At 36.5% G+C, this 17,371-nt stretch overlaps 1 protein-coding gene across 3 annotated transcripts in view; it reads right to left on the bottom strand.

Annotated features, from left to right (window-relative positions):
• BRAF (B-Raf proto-oncogene, serine/threonine kinase) overlaps window positions 1–17,371 on the bottom strand; it is a 140,632-nt gene that overhangs the window by 28,490 nt on the left and 94,771 nt on the right. For all 3 annotated transcript variants that reach the window (XM_045565260.1, XM_045565262.1, XM_045565261.1), the window contains 2 exons: window positions 2,364–2,410; window positions 1,444–1,562 (listed from right to left, as the gene is read on the bottom strand). In XM_045565260.1, coding sequence (XP_045421216.1) covers window positions 1,444–1,562; window positions 2,364–2,410 — 166 coding nt within the window. The remainder of the gene's footprint in view (window positions 1–1,443; window positions 1,563–2,363; window positions 2,411–17,371) is intronic.

Genomic DNA, 17,371 nt, shown 5'->3' with positions numbered 1-17,371 from the left:
AGACTGAGAGGAGATTAAGAAACTTGTAGGTTAATGATCAACAGGACATAGAATACAGATCTAACTTTACGTCCAACATCCCCTCTTCCACCTTGCCACTTGCTCTAATTCCATTTATTGTCATAAGAAATCATAGCTTGATATAATCCTAGGCTTATCTTGACAAACTCAGAATCCTATCTGGGACTTCCCTTCTTGGGGCTGCTACATACAGTTCAGGGAATTCAGGCAAATGTGGCTTCAGAGCCCTTGCAACTTTCCTGTTTCCAGCAGCGTGTCCCAAAAGTCTTAGTGCAGATTAAGTTATTTAAAGCTTAAAACTTCACTAAGCTTTGGGACATCCTATATTTAGCTTAGAGCTGTGGTTTTCAAACTTTTTGGTCTCAGGACTTTCACTCTTAAAAATTACTGAGGACCCTAAAGAGCTTTTGTTTATGTGTATTATATCTATGGATAGTTATCATATTAAAACCTAACTGAGAAATTAAAATAGTTATTAATTCATTTAAGTACTACAATAACTGGTAGATGTTAACACATAACCCATTTTTAAAGAAAAATAACTATATTTTCAAAAACAAAACTAAAAAAAATTAGTGCCATTCTCTTTAATGTCTGGCTTAATAGCAGCCAGCTGGAGTCTCATTTGTTTGTGAATTCAGTTTGTTGCAATGTGATGTTTTGGTTGAAGGATATGAAGAAAATCTGGTCTCACAAAGGGAAGAGCTTGTGGACCCTCTAAAAAGGTCTGAGGGAGCCTTTTAAGAACTGCTGGCTTATGGAACAGTGCCTATGACTGGCCTTTCCACAGCCTGCTGCAAATGCACAGAAGTTTTGCTTCCCTGCTTTTAGAACTTCTTTTTATTTTTTCCAATGCAAAAACAGGAAGAAAGAAAAAGAAAGAGCAAGCTATGCAACACAAGGTGGACTGTTAAAAATCTACCTTTTATTTTTTGGATCTTTCCTCTTCTAGCCGCCCCATAATTATAAGGTTCTTTCTAGTCTGAAGGAAGTAACTTTCCAATTTAGGTTTAAAAATAAGATTGTGAAACAGCCTCTCTGTTAAAAGGAGTAGTTCTCTTAGCAAAACCATAACAATGGCTGCAGATTACACCTGCTTTACATTGCATACCTGTTTTTTTAAACAGGGTACACAAAGCATTTTGAACACAAAATATTTTAAACAGACAATTCTGAATAAATTTAAAACACTGTTTATAAAATATATATTTTTGTTTGAAACATACTGAAACTGGTTCCATAATATTCTTTTTAAAAATAAAGAGTTAAAATCTATTTATATAAAAATTAAGAACACTGATTTTTTTGAATACTGGGAACTATGAAAACACTATAGTTGAAAACTTCAGTGACTTTCTAATAACTCAGCAGCATCTCAGGGTCCAAACATTGAATCAATAGAGAAATAGCCTGAATTCTTACCATCCACAAAATGGATCCAGACAACTGTTCAAACTGATGGGACCCACTCCATCGAGATTTCACTGTGGCTAGACCAAAATCACCTATTTTTACTGTGAGGTCTTCATGAAGAAATATATCTGAGGTGTAGTAAGTAAAGGAAAACAATAGATCTCATTTTCCTATCAGAGCAAGCATTATGAAGATTTTAGGTAAGAGATCTAATTTCTATAATTCTATAATATGATATTCTTTAAAAAAAGTATAGTACTTTATATTTCCTCTTAAATATGTTCCTCAATAAATATGTTTTAAACAATAATTAGTTCTATTTAGCCTTTACGACCTGCTTTAAAGATTTTTGGGGGCTTGAAATGTGCAAGGATGAGGTGAGATGCTTTCCTAAGTTTATGGGAGAAACTGAAACTTTCCCTTTAGATTTTAGCAATGTAGGCCCAGATATCCTCTTGGCACTGCTGGGCAAGCTGGAAAGGCTCTTCATGGGAATGAAGATGCTGGCAGACAGGATCTTAGTCTGGGCTTAAGGAAGAAGAAAAAAATTATGTTTTTCTCACCTCATTGTTATATAATTTAGAACCTTCAGTTATATCTCAACTACTACTGAGCAAGGTCAGAGGGCTGAAAGAGACTAGCTACAAAGCTGTCAGTTTTATAGTGCTGACAGAACCTACACGAGCAATCAAAAAAGTCCTACTAGTGCAAAGACTTTTGATAGATTTTTTTGTAATGCTGTCATTCAGAAACCAAAAGCAGGCTATAGTATCTTGCTCTCCTATACTTGCATGCAAACTTCTTTATTAATTCTCTTTACGGTATATTAAACTTAGCATGAAAACTGTTTTTACATAATGTGAAGACAAAATGCAGAAGAAAAAGTCAGGATGCTTTCAAACTTCGCAGACAAATTTCAGGAAGGATACTATTACTCTTGAGGTCTCTGTGGATGATTGACTTGGCGTGTAAGTAACTGAAAAACAAAACATCATTTTAACCTGAGTAGGGCTAAAGGACTGTGGCCTCAAAATCTATAGAACATATTTAGGGGTGTAAAGACTTATTTAGAATCATGATACAATTGAAAACTGTATACTATACATTGTGATAACCCCTTTACATAATATTAAAATCGACTGTAAATGAATTTAAGATTATAGGAACATATTATTGTTAAGGTACAGCCAAAATCTTCTTTTCTATTAAAAGACTTTGCTTTATTTTTTACTAGTTACCAGTACAAACCTTTCACTCCAGTCATGCCTATTTATCCATGTCCTTTAAATATACCTTGATATTTAATTGCATCTCTGTGTTCAATGCTCCCCTACTATACCCATCCTTACAAATTAGCTTTCATTCTATTTTCCACTATTCATACCCATCCTTTAAGACTGAACACAAATTTTAACTCCTGAGTGAAGCTTTCCCATGACCAATTCAATGGAAAGTGATCTTTCATTTTTCAACTTATATAGTGATTATCATAATAACAGTTTGATTCACGTGGCCTTTTTCTTAATGTTCCAGTGTTAGCTCCCTATTTAGAATGTAAACTCAACTAGAATATGAAAGTTTGATTGATAAATTAAAACTATTTTAAAAGGTAGTATCATATTCTCTTCAAACACCTTCTTAAAGCTAGTGAGGAGCAAATTTCCTCTATAATGGCCACAGTGGGTCTATTTTAAAGTCAATGGTAAGTTTAAATCATCTGTTATCCCTAAAAACTGCTTTAGTTGCATTCATTGAAGGAAGGGGCTGTGTCTAGTTTACTTCTGTTTGTCCCCAGTGTCTAGTATAGTGCCTGGCACATGTGGTGAGTGTTCAATACATGTCTGCTGAATCAACTATAATGGGATGCATATAAGGTCCCAGTCAAGGTTATTTTTCTTCATTTAATACTGGCGAGAACAGATATATGTATAACACTTCTGAAATCTGACAATGACCATTAGGAAATAAGCTTTGCCTTACAATGAGAATTTAAAATCCAAATGGTATATTCAAAATTATGTAATGAAAACTGTTAACAATGGAAGACTTGCAAATAATTGAGATTATTCAGGATATCTCATCTTCATTTAAACTTCCTCATTCTCCCCAATATCTTGATTTTAAAACTATATTTTTAGTCAAAATTTTCATTTCAAATTACTATTTATCCAAAGCAACCCCTTATCCTCCAATTATTCTCTCATAGTATACTGTTTATTTCCTTCACATTTACTACAATTGAAAATTATCATGCTGTCATGACTTTAGGGCCAGTGTTCTACATCACACTGTCACTCTTCCACTGAAAGAAAATGTGATGTCAGTCATAGGTCTCATCTGCTTAAAAAGTTCTGCAGTGACATAGAAAGATAAAAACAGGTGGAGATAAATGGTCCCAATCAAAAGTTTTTTGAAGATGGGGAGACAATGTCTCCATTTGAAAGAAAGGGGAATAAATGATAATGGTGTTGGTGGAGCTATGTCCTGCAATCAGTGAGACCTGGGATCTAGGGCAAAGCTAAAGGTGTTGGTCTTTGAAAAGAGCTTTTCTCCTATGAGATTTTAAAAAAAGACAACTAACCTAATGGGCTTCAACCACATGAAAATATGGAGGCATGTAAAAATTAAAACAAGGGAAGATAAAAGTGTTTTCTCGATGGATAGTGGCAATCCTTTCAACAAATTTGATGCAAAGAAGTTTAGCAAGAATCAAGTAGATAGAAATGTAACTGGAGGGTTGGAAAGGAAAACGTTCTGACCAGGAACGTACTAATTAATTAACAAGACATAAATGTGATTGCTGAGCTAGTGCTACAACCAGAGTAGAAGTTGGAGAGCATAAATCCATTAGAAGCCAAGTTGCAACAGCTGCAACTTGAAATATAACACCTTATACTTGTGTCATCTTTTATAATTTACAATCTGCTTTGCCAATTTGTAGCTCATTTACTAATTCTCTTTCTATTTCTATAACAAAAGCAGCAAAGAGTAACTGCTACCCTAAGTAATTCTATATAGGCTGACACTAAAACATAATTTCCGAAGCACCAACCAGTACCAAAATGGAAGTTGCCAAAAAAAACCACATAACTGATTGAGAGTAGGGAAAGGAATAAGAATAAATCAACTTCGCTTTGCTAGAAATGATACAGAAGTCTATCTATTATTTAGGATAATTAGATTGGACCTCCCTCTTACCTTTTTAAGATATTAAGGAAAGTATTACAGGTTTACAAAAGTACTAGGAAAGAACAAACACACTATCAACCAAATGAATACTACATTCTCTGGACAGGTTTCTCTTAGGAGTCTCTTTCCTTGAAGAAAAAGTGTCCACCTACAGAATCATTTAATCTTGAAGCTGCAAAATCATCTGGCAAAATTTGTTCTCTACTTCTTTCAAGCTTTTATCCAAGATTCAGCATTTCAACATTCTTTTAGAGCAGAATATGATGCTCCAAACTAAATACTTCAGATTTGTTCTGACTAATAACAAACTAGAGTGAGATTCCCATCTTCATCTCCCTGTGGTAGGCATAAAAAACTTATTAAATCAGACATTATTATGATTATTATGGCAGCCATAGTCACTCTACTGACTCCTACTAAGATTATATTCACTTAAAACCCTAGAATAATTCTTCTCGAACTGCTCCTATAAAACATTTTCCCTATCCTACATTTATTTGTATACTTCTCTTTTTTGGATTTGGATATGATTTTTGTATTTTGTAGACATGGCCTATAGTTTCAGCTTATTAGTATTTTAATTTCCACTAAAAAATAGGTTTTTAAAATTCAGCATGCCAATGATGCCCTCATATAAGTTAAATATGCTTGTCATATTCAAGAGAAGACTGAGGGCAGAAATCTCCTTCTAGTGTGCTATATCTTCAGGTATGATCATTTATCCAGTGTGACCTGGTTAAATCCTGACATTCATGGTGCATCTCTCAATCTTATCCTTACGAATACCATGAGAGCTATCATTCAAATGCCTTGCTGATATTATGGCTACACCATCTGGCTGATTTTATCAGTCTAGTCTATTTGTCAAAGCCCCTAGTGTCTCTCACTTAAATTTACTATTTTCTTGTATTTTTAACTATTTTTTAAAAACCACAGAACTGGCCTACTTAGACAACTGCATTCCACAACTCCACAAAAGGTCATCAGACTTCAGGCACCAAGCTGAATCTCTCCTCAGACACCCTAGCCACTCATGGAGCCTACTGGACGGGCAGGCATGACAGTGATGACACAGTGTCAAATTATAGTCTCTCTTCTACTTTGATGCCCCTCTGCTCCCTTCATAATCACAATGTGGATAGTGAACAAGATCGATGAGAATGACATCTTGCTACATATCTGCAGTCAGTAATTATTTACCACTTTAAAAATAATTAAAATCACCAATAGGTAGAGGTCATATATTTTTAAGTTGTGCTCCATAGTACCCTAAATTCCATTTTTACTCTGATTAGTTTCTTTCACTTTTTAAAAAATCGAATTTGTTGAGCTATAATTTATATCCAACACAAAATGAACCCATTTTAAATGTATAGTTTAAAAAGTTTCAACAAATATATACACTTGTGTAATGACCAGCTACAATCAAGATAAAGAATACCCATCACCCCCGAAAAGTTTCCTCATACATTTTTGTAATTAATAACACTCTTTAGGGTCAGGCAACAATTGATAATGATTTGTCACTACAGATTAGTTTTGCCTGTTCTTGAAGTTCATATAAAAGAATCACATGGCTTATTTTGTTTGACATAACAATTCTGAGATTCACATGTTTGTTGAATGCAGTGTTACAAGGTATGGATAAATCACAACTTATCCTTTACCTGTTGGACATTTGGGTTGTTCCTGGTTTGTGGTAATTATGAATAGGATATCATAAACATTCATGTACAAGTCTTTGTTGTTGACTCATGTTTTCATTTCTTTTCTTTTTTTTTTTTTGAGACAGAGTCTCGCTTTGTTGCCCAGGCTAGAGTGAGTGCCATGGTGTTAGCCTAGCTCATAGCAACCTTAAACTTCTGGGCTCAAGCAATCTTACTGCCTCAGCTTCCCGAACAACTGGGACTATAGGCGTGAGCCACCATGCCCGGCTAATTTTTTGTTTCTATTTTTTTTAGTTGACTGGCTAATTTTTTCTATTTTTAGTAAAGATGGGGTCTTGCTGTTGCTCAGGCTGGTCTCAAACTCCGGACCTCAAGTGATCTTCCCACTTTGGCCTCCCAGAGAGTTAGGATTACAGGTGTGAGCCACCCTGCCCTGCCTATGTTTTCATTTCTTTTGGGTCATTAGGTAGGATTAGAATTGCTCATATTTAGTAAGTTTAACTTTAAAAGAAACTGCCTAACTGTTTCCAAAACTGGATTGTATCAATTTAAAATTATTATCAGCAATGTATAAGAATTCCAGTTGTTCTTCCTTCATCCCTGCCAATTCTTGGTATTGTTCGTTCTGATTATAAGCATTTTACAATGAGACAGTGGTGCTGTCTCACTGTAGGTTTTTAAAAAAATTTTTTTCAGAGACGGGGGTCTCTCTGTTGCCCAGACTGAAGTCAAACTCCTGAGCTCAAGCGATCCTCCTGCCTCAGCCTCTGTGCCTGGCTATCATTGTAGTTTTAATTTGCCTTTTCCTAATGTCTAATCATGGTTGAATATTTTTGCATGTGCTTATTTGCCACTCATATGTCTTAATTAAGTGTTCAAATCTTTTGCCCATTTTTTCATTGAATGGTATGTTTTATCATTGAGTTGTTAAGAGTTCTTTATATGCTTTGGCCGGGCGTGGTGGCTCACGCCTGTAATCCTAGCACTCTGGGAGGCCAAGGCGGGAGGATCGCTCAAGGTCAGGAGTTCAAAACCAGCCTGGGCAAAAGCGAGACCCTGTCTCTACTAAAAAATAGAAAGAAATTAACCGGACAACTAAAAATATATAGAAAAAATTAGCCAGCATGGTGGCACATGTCTGTAGTCCCAGCTACTTGGGAGGCTGAGGCAGAAGGATCACTGGAGCCCAAGAGTTTGAGGTTGCTGTGAGCTAGGCTGACGCCACGGCACTCTAGCCCTGAGCAACAGAGTGAGACTCCGTCTCAAAAAAAAAAAAAAAGAGTTCTTTATATGCTTTGAATACAAGTCTTTTTATTAGATAATGTGTTTTCAAGCATTTCCTCAAAGTCTATGGCTTGTCTTTTCATTTTCTTAACATTATCTTTCAAAGAGCAATAGTTCTAAATTTTGATTTTTACCTTTTTGCTTTCTCTTAGCATCCTAAGAAATTCTTGCTTATCTTTAGGCTACAAATATTTTCTCCTATGTTTCTTATAGACATTTTAGTCTTAGGCCTTTGATCCACTTCCAGTTAATTTTCATGTCTTGTGTCAGGTAAGGGTTAATGGTTTATTTACTTTTTCTGTATGGATATACAGTTATTCTAGCAACATTTACTGAAAGGACTATTCCCATGAATTGCCTTGGCACTTTGATACAACAAAACAAAACAAATGACTACAGATCTATTTCTAAGTTTTCTATGCTGTTTCATTGATTTATATGTCTACCTTTATGCCAATATCACACTGTCTTGACTACTGTGGCTTTATAATAATAGAAAGTTTTGAAATCTCACAAAAGTCCTTTAACTTGTTTTTTATTTTCAAAATTGTCTTCACTATAAACTTCCAGCCATTGCATTTCCATATAAGTTTTAGGATTAGCTTGTTAGTTTTTAAGCAAAAGCCTGCTGAGACTTTTATTGGGATTGTACTGAATCTAGAGATCAATTTGAGAAGAATTAAGATTTTTCTTTTTGTTTTTTGAGATAGAGTCTCACTTTGTTGCCTGGGCTAGAGTGCCCTGGCATCAGCCTAGCTCACAGCAACCTCAAACTCCTGGGTTCACACAATCTTCCTGTCTCAGCCTCCCAAGTAGCTGCAACTATAGGCACGCACCACCACACCCAGCTAACTTTTCTATTTTTAGTACAGACACAGGGTTTCACTCTTGCTCAGGCTGGTCTTGAACTCCTGAGCTCAAGCAATCGTCCCACCTTGGCCTCCCAGAGTGCTAGGATTATAGGCATGAGCCACCACGCCTGGCCAAGAATTAATATCTTAATGTTGAGTCTTTAATATACAAAAATGGTATTTCTAAGTCTTTTCTGTTTCCTAGCTGGGACCCACATTGGAGATGGCACTAATGCCCTTTTGGAAAATGTGGTCATCAAAGCTACTAAGTAGAACATTGGTCTAAAAAGAATAAATGAGAATGTATGTAAACATGGAATATTATGATATTGATAAAATAGAAACATCGTATTCTTTTTTAAAAAGTTCACTGCAAACATTCACAAGCCCAAACACGTAAGATCAGAAGCATAATATTTACAAGAGTAAGGTAACCCAATGGGGGAAAGGATAGTTTTTTCAACAAATATTGCTAAAACAACTATATATCCATACACGAAAAAATAATAAACCTCAACTCTTACCTCAGACCAGACACAAAAACTAATTTGAAGTGGACCAAAGACCTAAAACTAAAAGCAAAAACCGATAAAACTTCTACAAGAAAACAGAATTACTATCATCCTTTTGTACATATATAACATTTTAAAGTAATTTTCATAGTATTTTTACCTCATTTGTCTTCATAACCTTCATGTTTCTGTGTGAGGCAGGCAAAAGGCAATCATTCCAGTTATGCAGAAGGGAAAGCCAGAGAACTTAAGTGACATGACCAGAGTCACGGTGGAAAGGACATGGGTTTTGAGCACAAAGATTTGGGTTTGAATTCACTTGCTAGCCATATGACCTTAGGTGTAATACATTATCTAATCTATAATATGAAGATAATAATATTTGTTTATTTTTTTAGAGACAGGGTCTCACTTTGTCACCAAGGCTAGAGTACAGTGGCACGGTCACTCACTGTAATCTCAAATTCCTGGGCTCATGATCCTCCCGCCTCAGCCTTCAGAGTAGCTAGACTATAGGCATATGCATCACACCCAGCTAATTTTTAATTTTTTTGTAGAGATGGAGTCTTGCCACATTGCCCAGGCTGATCTCGAACTGCTGGCCTCAAGTGATCCTCCAAACTCAGCCTCCCAAAGTGCTGGCATTACAGGCGTGAGCCACCACATCCAGCCAATAATGTTTATCTTGACGGGTTATTTCTTTCATTTATTTAACACATTTTAATGAAAGCCCACTATGTGCTAAGCAAGAACTATGCTTGGTCTTGGAGATAAAGCAGAAAATACCTACATTTAAGGTGCTTACACTTTAGTGTGGAAGATAGAAAATAAAGTATATAGTATATCACACAGTGATAACTCTAAGAAAAAAAAAAAGCAGGGGTAGGGGACAGGGAATGCTGAGTTGCAGGGGGTTGTAATTTTATGCTACGGAGAGCCTCCTTTCAAAGGGCATTTTGAGTAAAGACTCCAAGGTGGTGAGGGAAAGAGTATACAGATATGGGATAAAAAGACACTAGGCAGAGGGACTAGCAAGGGCAAGGCCTTAAGGCAGGCATGTGCCTCCCATGTTTGAAGAAGCAAGAAAGCAAAGTGAGGCCAGGAACAGAGTAAGCTAGAGGAGGAAGAGTAGTAGAGTTGAGAGGAGTATAGAAAAGTCAGTGAGTGGGGTAGAAATAGTGGTAGTGGCGACCTTGAGAAAGGCCTATTGTAAGGACTTTGGTTTTCATTCTGAGTGAAACGTGGACACTAGAAGAACAGAGGAGTAACATAACCTAAGTTTTAACAGGGCCACGTGGGCTACTGTGTTGAGAATAAATTGAAGGTATGCAAGGTGGAATCTGGGAGATAGGCAATAATCCAGGCAGAACATCACCTTGAATTAGGGTGATAGCAGAATAAGCAATAAGAAGTTATAAGATTCTAGATATAAAAAACAAACAAACAAAAACCAAAGATAGAGCCCAAAAGAGTTGATGATAGATTGGTTGTGTGGTGTGAAAAAAAGAGAAGAGTCAAGGATCACTACAAAATGCTAGCTACAAACAGCTAAAAGAAAAGAGTTACCAGTTACTGAGATGAACAGAATGTAGGAAGACAGGCTTGAGGGAAAAGATCACGAACTCAATTTTACACACACTAAATTTGAGAGGCCCATTAGACAAGCAAGTGGAAATGTTGAACAGACATTCAACAGAGTGAACGAGAATCTGGAGTGCAGAGGAAATAAATTGGCTGGAGACTGGCATAGATCTGATATTTAAATGATTTTTTAAACCATAAAACTGGATGAGATCACCAACGGAGTAGAAGAGGAACCAGCTGAGAAGGTCTGGATCGTGTATAGAAGGACAATCAGGAGAATATGCTTTAAAGCAATGTTTCTCAAACTTTAATATGGCTATGAATTATTTGGAGATCTTATTAAACTGTAGACTCTGATTCAGTAGACCTGGGGTGGTGTCTAAATTCAGCAATTCTAAAAGGCTCCCAGGTAGCACAGATGCCACTCAGATCACATTCTGAGTAGCAAGAGACTAAGAACATGATTGAGCAAGGGATTAACAACATGTTTCATGAAGAAGGATGTGATCAACTGCATCATATGTTTCTGATAGGTCAAATAAACTGTGGAACTGAGAATTTAACCATTGGATCTAGCAACACGGAGGTCATCAATAACTATCTTATTAAGGAGATGTTTTATGGAATGGCAGGGGCAAAAACCAGATTGGAGTGAGGTCCAAGATAAAAAGGGAGGAAAGCAATCAGAGGATGTGTACCAACAACTCTTTTGAGAAGTTTTACTGTAGAAGGAAGAAGAGGAATGAGGTGATAGTTAAAGAGGGAAGTAGGATTAAGGGAGTATCCCCAACAACTTTTTTATTATGAAAATTATAAGCATATAGAAAAATTAAAAGAATAAACACCTATAAACCTTCCCATCTAGATCTAACAACTATCAACATTCTGCTGAATGTGCATTATAAGAAGTACATTTTAAAATAGGAGAGAATCCACTAGGAAAGGAAAAACTAATGATGAACAACATGGAGATTTACTCAAAAGACATCTGTGAGTAGGAGCAAAGGGTTGGGATCTAGTGCACAAACGGAGGAGTTGACTTTTACCCTTTAGTGATAAGGTGGGAGAATTTGGTTTGAATGCAGCTAGGTAGGTAGATGTCATGCTTCTAATTTTCTTAATGAAATGGCAAGCAAGGTCATCGGCTGACTTCTTGGAGAAGAGGTTTTGGAGGTTTAAGGATATGAGGTTTTGAGGAGGTATGACAGTTTTTAAGAGAGAGGGAGAATGAATGAACAGGAGAATGAATGAACAGGGAACTCAAAGTATGACTGCTATATGACCTTAAGGGCCCACTGAGGTTGTTGAAGAGATTAAGTTGGAGAAGTAACATGGTATAATGGTTAAGGGAACACACTCTGGAGCCAAAGTGCCTCGGGAAAACCACTTGACCTTTCTATAACCTGGTTTCTTCATCTGTAAAATGGGGATAATAATAGCATCTACCACACAGCGTTATTGAGTAAATTAGGTAGTGTATATAAAGTATATAGATCAATGTCTGGCATGTAGTAAGTGTATATCATCACTAAAAACATAAATACATTAATGTATGTAAAAAAACTCACAGAACATAGTTGGTATTAAAAAAAGAGAGAGTGAGTTAATAGTAGCAGATCTGGGGTCAGAAGATAATATTTATTGACCAGTAAAGATTTTTTTTTTAAAGAGACGGGGTCTCGCTCTTGCTCAGGCTGGTCTCGAACTCCTGACCTCAAGCGATCTTTCTGCCTCAGCCTCCCAGAATGGCAGAATTACAGGTGTGAGCCACCGCACCCGGCCTGCACTCTTATTTTAAACATCTTTACTGAGCTGGGCACGGTGGCTCACACCTGTAATTCTACCACTCTGGGAGGCCGAGGCAGAAGGATCGCTTGAGGTCAGGAGTTCAAGACCAGCCTGGGCAAGAGCGAGACCTCTGTGTCTACTAAAAATAGAAAAAATAAGCCAGGCCTCATGGTACACGCCTGTAGTCCCAGCTACTTGGGAGGCTGAGGCAGGAGGATCACTTGAGCCCAGGAGTTTGAGGTTGCTGTGAGCAAGGCTGACATCTTGGCACTCCAGCCAGGGCAACAGAGCGAGACTCTGTCTCAAAAATAAATAAATAAATAAAAAATAAAATAAGAATGAAAAAAGGAGGACAACCCAGTATGACTGCATATTTAAAAAACAATAAACCATTGTGTAGAATATTAAACAATTCTGAAAGGATATACAATACACATCAAAATATTAATGGCAGCTATCTCTTGATGGTGGATGACTGGGGCTTCTTAATTATGTATATATTTTCTGAATTTTCTCTAATTATATATTTCCTTGTAACATGTTTTATTTTGAAATTAAGAAAATCTGCAACAACAAAGGATAATGTAGAAATCACTCATATTCTCACGATAATAAATCTTCTTAATATTTTTATACATTTGCCTTCTGTTATGGTTTGAATGTGGGTTGTCCCCCCCAAAACTCATGTTGAGGCTTGGTCTCCAATGTAACGGTGTTGAGAGTAGTGAGAACTTTAAGAGGCATTTGGGTCATGAGGGATGCCGTGAGTGAGTTCTATAGTAGCTAAGAGCAGGTTGTTATAAAGAGGTTGCCCTTTTTGTTCTGCACATGCCCACTTCCTCTTCTGCTTCTCTGCCATGTTACTATGCAGTAGGAAGACCCTCTACAGAAGCCAAATAGATGCTGGCACCATGCCCTTAGAATTCCTGGCCTATAGAACTGTAAGAAATGTTTCCTTTATAAATTACCCAGTCTCAAGTATTCTGTTAAAGCAACAGAAAATGGACTAAAACACCTCCTGTCTTTTTTTAAAGTTTATAATTGTAAAAAATTTATGAAAGTAAAACATAACTGTAGAGTCCTTTCTATCAAAAGAAAGAAACAATTATCAATAGAATGTTACAGGTAAACCTAAATCCCTTATCCTTGATAGCAGCCACCATCCTGACTTCTTTTTGCCATTCCTGGAGACAACCACTGCTGAACTTGGTCTGTGCCTTCTAATCTTTATTTTTATAAAGACACACACACACACACACACACACACACACACACACACACACACACACCACTTTAAAAAAACCAAATGTAAAAAGTGTTCTGTTTTAAAAAAAAAAATTTAAGTGGTCTCATGTTGTGGCTTGCTTTTCTCACATGACATTATATTTTAAAGCCTCTATGGTGATACATATATAATTCATTTCTTTTAACTGGTCTATACTACTCCACTGCATACATGTGCCAATATTTTATTTATCTAGTCCTCTCCTGGTGAACACATATGTTTCCAATTTTTCACGAATATACGGTTTCCTATAATACATCTCTTTCTGTACACATTTCTTGGAATAAATGCTAGTGTTTTGGGGGGTCAGAATAAGCATTTTTCTATTGTAATAGATACTTCCAAAATGCCCACAGGGTGGCTGGTTCCATCAGGAATATCCCAGTAAGCAATTCCTCTAATCTTTACAAACACGTGATCTCATCAGAATTCAGGTATTTTATCAATCCCAGTGGGTACTTTTTTGTTTTGCCTTGCATTTTTCTGATTATTATCAGTATCCTTCTTTCTATTATTATTTTTACCCACCAGAAAATCATGTTCACTATAATTATTCTTTGGCCAATTAGGATTATTTTCAATCACTAATACACGTTCACTATCTTTTCAGATTTAATCCTTCTATTTTCCTTTCAACTGGGTCTACTTATGAGTAAAAAGCATGTTTTTCATTGCTTTAAAAAAGTATATTGTACGGATTTGTTGCCAAATTATTTTTAATTGCCTTATTTTCAGTTGTAACATTTCTGTGAGTACACCAATAGGCCACAACTTTTTCTATGTGCCTCCCTGATTTAACATTAGTAAATTTTCTGATAAAGCTAAATTAAAAATCATACCATAAATATTATACTGAAATTAAAAGTCCTGCAAAGAAATGGCGTGATGGATTGGCCATTCCTGAAATTCCTTTTGTAGCAATATTCTTAAAATACCTCGGGGTCCTTGGGCTGAATCAATGACTGGCAGGTGAGAAGATAGTAAAACATACTTTATGAACCCTGATTCCTCAGAGTAAGTTTTTAATTATCTACCATTAGAATAGCTCTGTTCTCTTCACATAAACCTAGGATTCAGAAATGATCTTTCACTGAAGTACAAATAAAGAGAGAACCACACAGGAAAGTGTTATTATCCCCCGTCTGCTCATGTACTGTAATCCAATAAATATCACACATTTGAAAGTCTTATTGATTCAACTTTTCTTTTATAAGTGGCTGCAACTCCAGCACTCTATACAATGAGTTAGTATGCTCTTATTATGCATATACCCCGGGACTTCAGAATGAATTTTGGTGAGTAGTCAGAAAAGATCACTTTCAACAGCATATGGAAAACATTCAGGGGGCAGATTATTTTGAAATGAGGGCTTTGCACAAGTACATTACTAAGTGGCTATTTGAATAGTCTATGGACTTTTGTCTAGCTGTGGACTATATCTAGTTTATTCTGTCCTTTGTGAGATGATGGTGATCAGGGGAGGAGAAACCAGACATGAAGAGTCAAAAGGAGGTACAGTAAAAGATGGTAGCTGGAACGAGAGAGGCAGTATCATCTGTGCATTTAGAGGGTTAAGTGTAGATAAAGCCAGGGGACTGAAGGAAAGATGGTTGGATGGGAGCTAAGAAGTTGTTAATTACCCAAGCAGGCTTCTAACTGGGAAGACCTGATGAAAATAATTCTAAAAAAAATAAAAGCCCTCAGGATGAAAGTATGGTTAGTATTCAAAATGAACAAGCACTGGAAATAGGGAGGAAAAGTAAGGTATGTAAGGAATTCTACTTGTGTCATTTGATCCATGGGAATAGACAGGGAGAATAAAGGGAAAGCCAAACAGAGGCTGAAATGGGTCATCAAAAGCCAAAAGGTAAGTTAAGATTTTTTATGAAATTATTAGCAACAGTTAGGACTTAAAGAACCTGTTCATGATCCTTAGGACCATCCTGTTTGTCCTAATATCTGATGCCTGTACATTAGAACAGATTTAGACTGTTTTCTAACAACAAAAACACAGTTCAATTCAATGTAATGAAAATAGTTATGCTTTCGTCATTGAACCTAGAGAATAAAACAAGAAGATCCACTTCAACAAGAAGCACTCATACAATCTGGTTATGTGTTCCAATTAATTATATACATTTATGTAACTCGGTTTGTAAAACATTTATCCAGGTATCCCTTCTGAATAATTGCATAATACAGATAAACTAATATTAAACCATATAGCATTTTGCATAATAGTTTTTAAACCTTTTTTTGCTGAGGACCCCTTAAAAGAATTCTGGGAAACTATTTAACTCCTTGTATGTTTTAAATTAACATTTAAAAGTTAAGTTTAAATAATTACAAAGGGTATAATTTCTAGTGTACTATAAATATCAATATTTTAACTTTTTTTGTTTTTATTCTTAGATGAATGTTCCTTAGAAAGCATCTGTTCTTTCTCAATAGATAGAAAGTCATCTTTTATCTCTCTGAGGAAATTGATAGGTTTTTTTGAGGGGGTGGGGGAGGTAATATTGCACTGCGTCTGTTTCTCTTGAGTGCCTTTTCCCCCTGCGCTTTAGTCTCTCTCATTTGCATCAGATTTCCCCTCTGATATCTGGTGATCCAGAGATAATCTGTCTTACCAGACTAAGTGAGGGACTGGCAAATTGTCTGGAAGCTTTGAGCATACAGATGGGCTTGTTGGTTTTTTCTTTTTTTTTTTTTAGACACAGGGTCTCCTCTGTCACCCAGGCTGGAATGCAGTGGTGTGACTATAGCTCACTGCAACCTCAAACTCCTGGTCTCAAGAGGTCCTCTTGCCTTAGCCTCCCGAGTAGCTGGGACTATCGGTGCATGCCACCATGCCTGGCTAAAGGGCTTGTTGTTTTGAACTGTACAGTAATCTAGGTGGAATCGCTGATGTTGCTTTCTATGGGTCTTTCCTTTTGAGCTGGTGAGATTCCTCAGAGAAGAGTAAGGTTTGACTGCTAGTACTCTGGGAACCAAATGAAAGATAGGGCTAAGAAAATATCCATTCATCATTCAGTAAGCATATGGTCACCCAATCTCCCTGTTTTGGGTAAGGTATCCAGTTCCTAGACATAGCTTAGGGTCTCCCACTCTAGAGATACTTGTTTTCCCCTCTTAAGAGAACAAACTTCCAGTTTACTGCCAGGATAAGGATGGAGCACTTACCCAGTGAGTAGGAAAAGAGATTTAGAGAAATAATAGTTTTTCAAACAGGCCTTTTCATTTCAGTTCCCTACGCCCCTGAGATAGCTGATAGTGCCAGTTCCTGAGACTTTTGAGGATTCTATGGTATAAATCAGGTGGGCTTTCATTTCTCCACTGCCAATTAATGATTTAGCCTTTGTGGGTTGACTAAGTCCATTATCACTTCTCCATCTGCTTTCCAGCTTTCAAAATGTTGTTACTGTCTCCTTCTCGTTATCTCCATCCTTACATATTCATGTTTTAAAAAAAAATTCCTTTATTATTGTTTGAGTGGAGTTTCAGGAGGGAGCAAAGACCTGTTACCTTAACCTGGAACCCACGTAGCCTTTTTAATAAGAGGAGGACTTTTAATCTGCCAAAGCCTTCAGAATCTAAAGATGTATCGGTACATTTAACCAGTTGCATGCTATCATCTTATAAGAAGGAACAAAAAAGGAAAAAAGGAACTGTATATTCTTTGGTTAATTTTAAGCTAGTATTAATAATAAAAGGTATACTCTGCTAGAAGGCTTAAAACTTATAATTGGTACTTTTTTAGCTACTAAAGTCTAGCAT

This window comes from Lemur catta, chromosome 11 (assembly GCF_020740605.2).
Source record: "Lemur catta isolate mLemCat1 chromosome 11, mLemCat1.pri, whole genome shotgun sequence".
Lineage (NCBI taxonomy): Eukaryota > Metazoa > Chordata > Mammalia > Primates > Lemuridae > Lemur > Lemur catta.
This window is presented reverse-complemented; position numbering and strand designations above follow the sequence as displayed.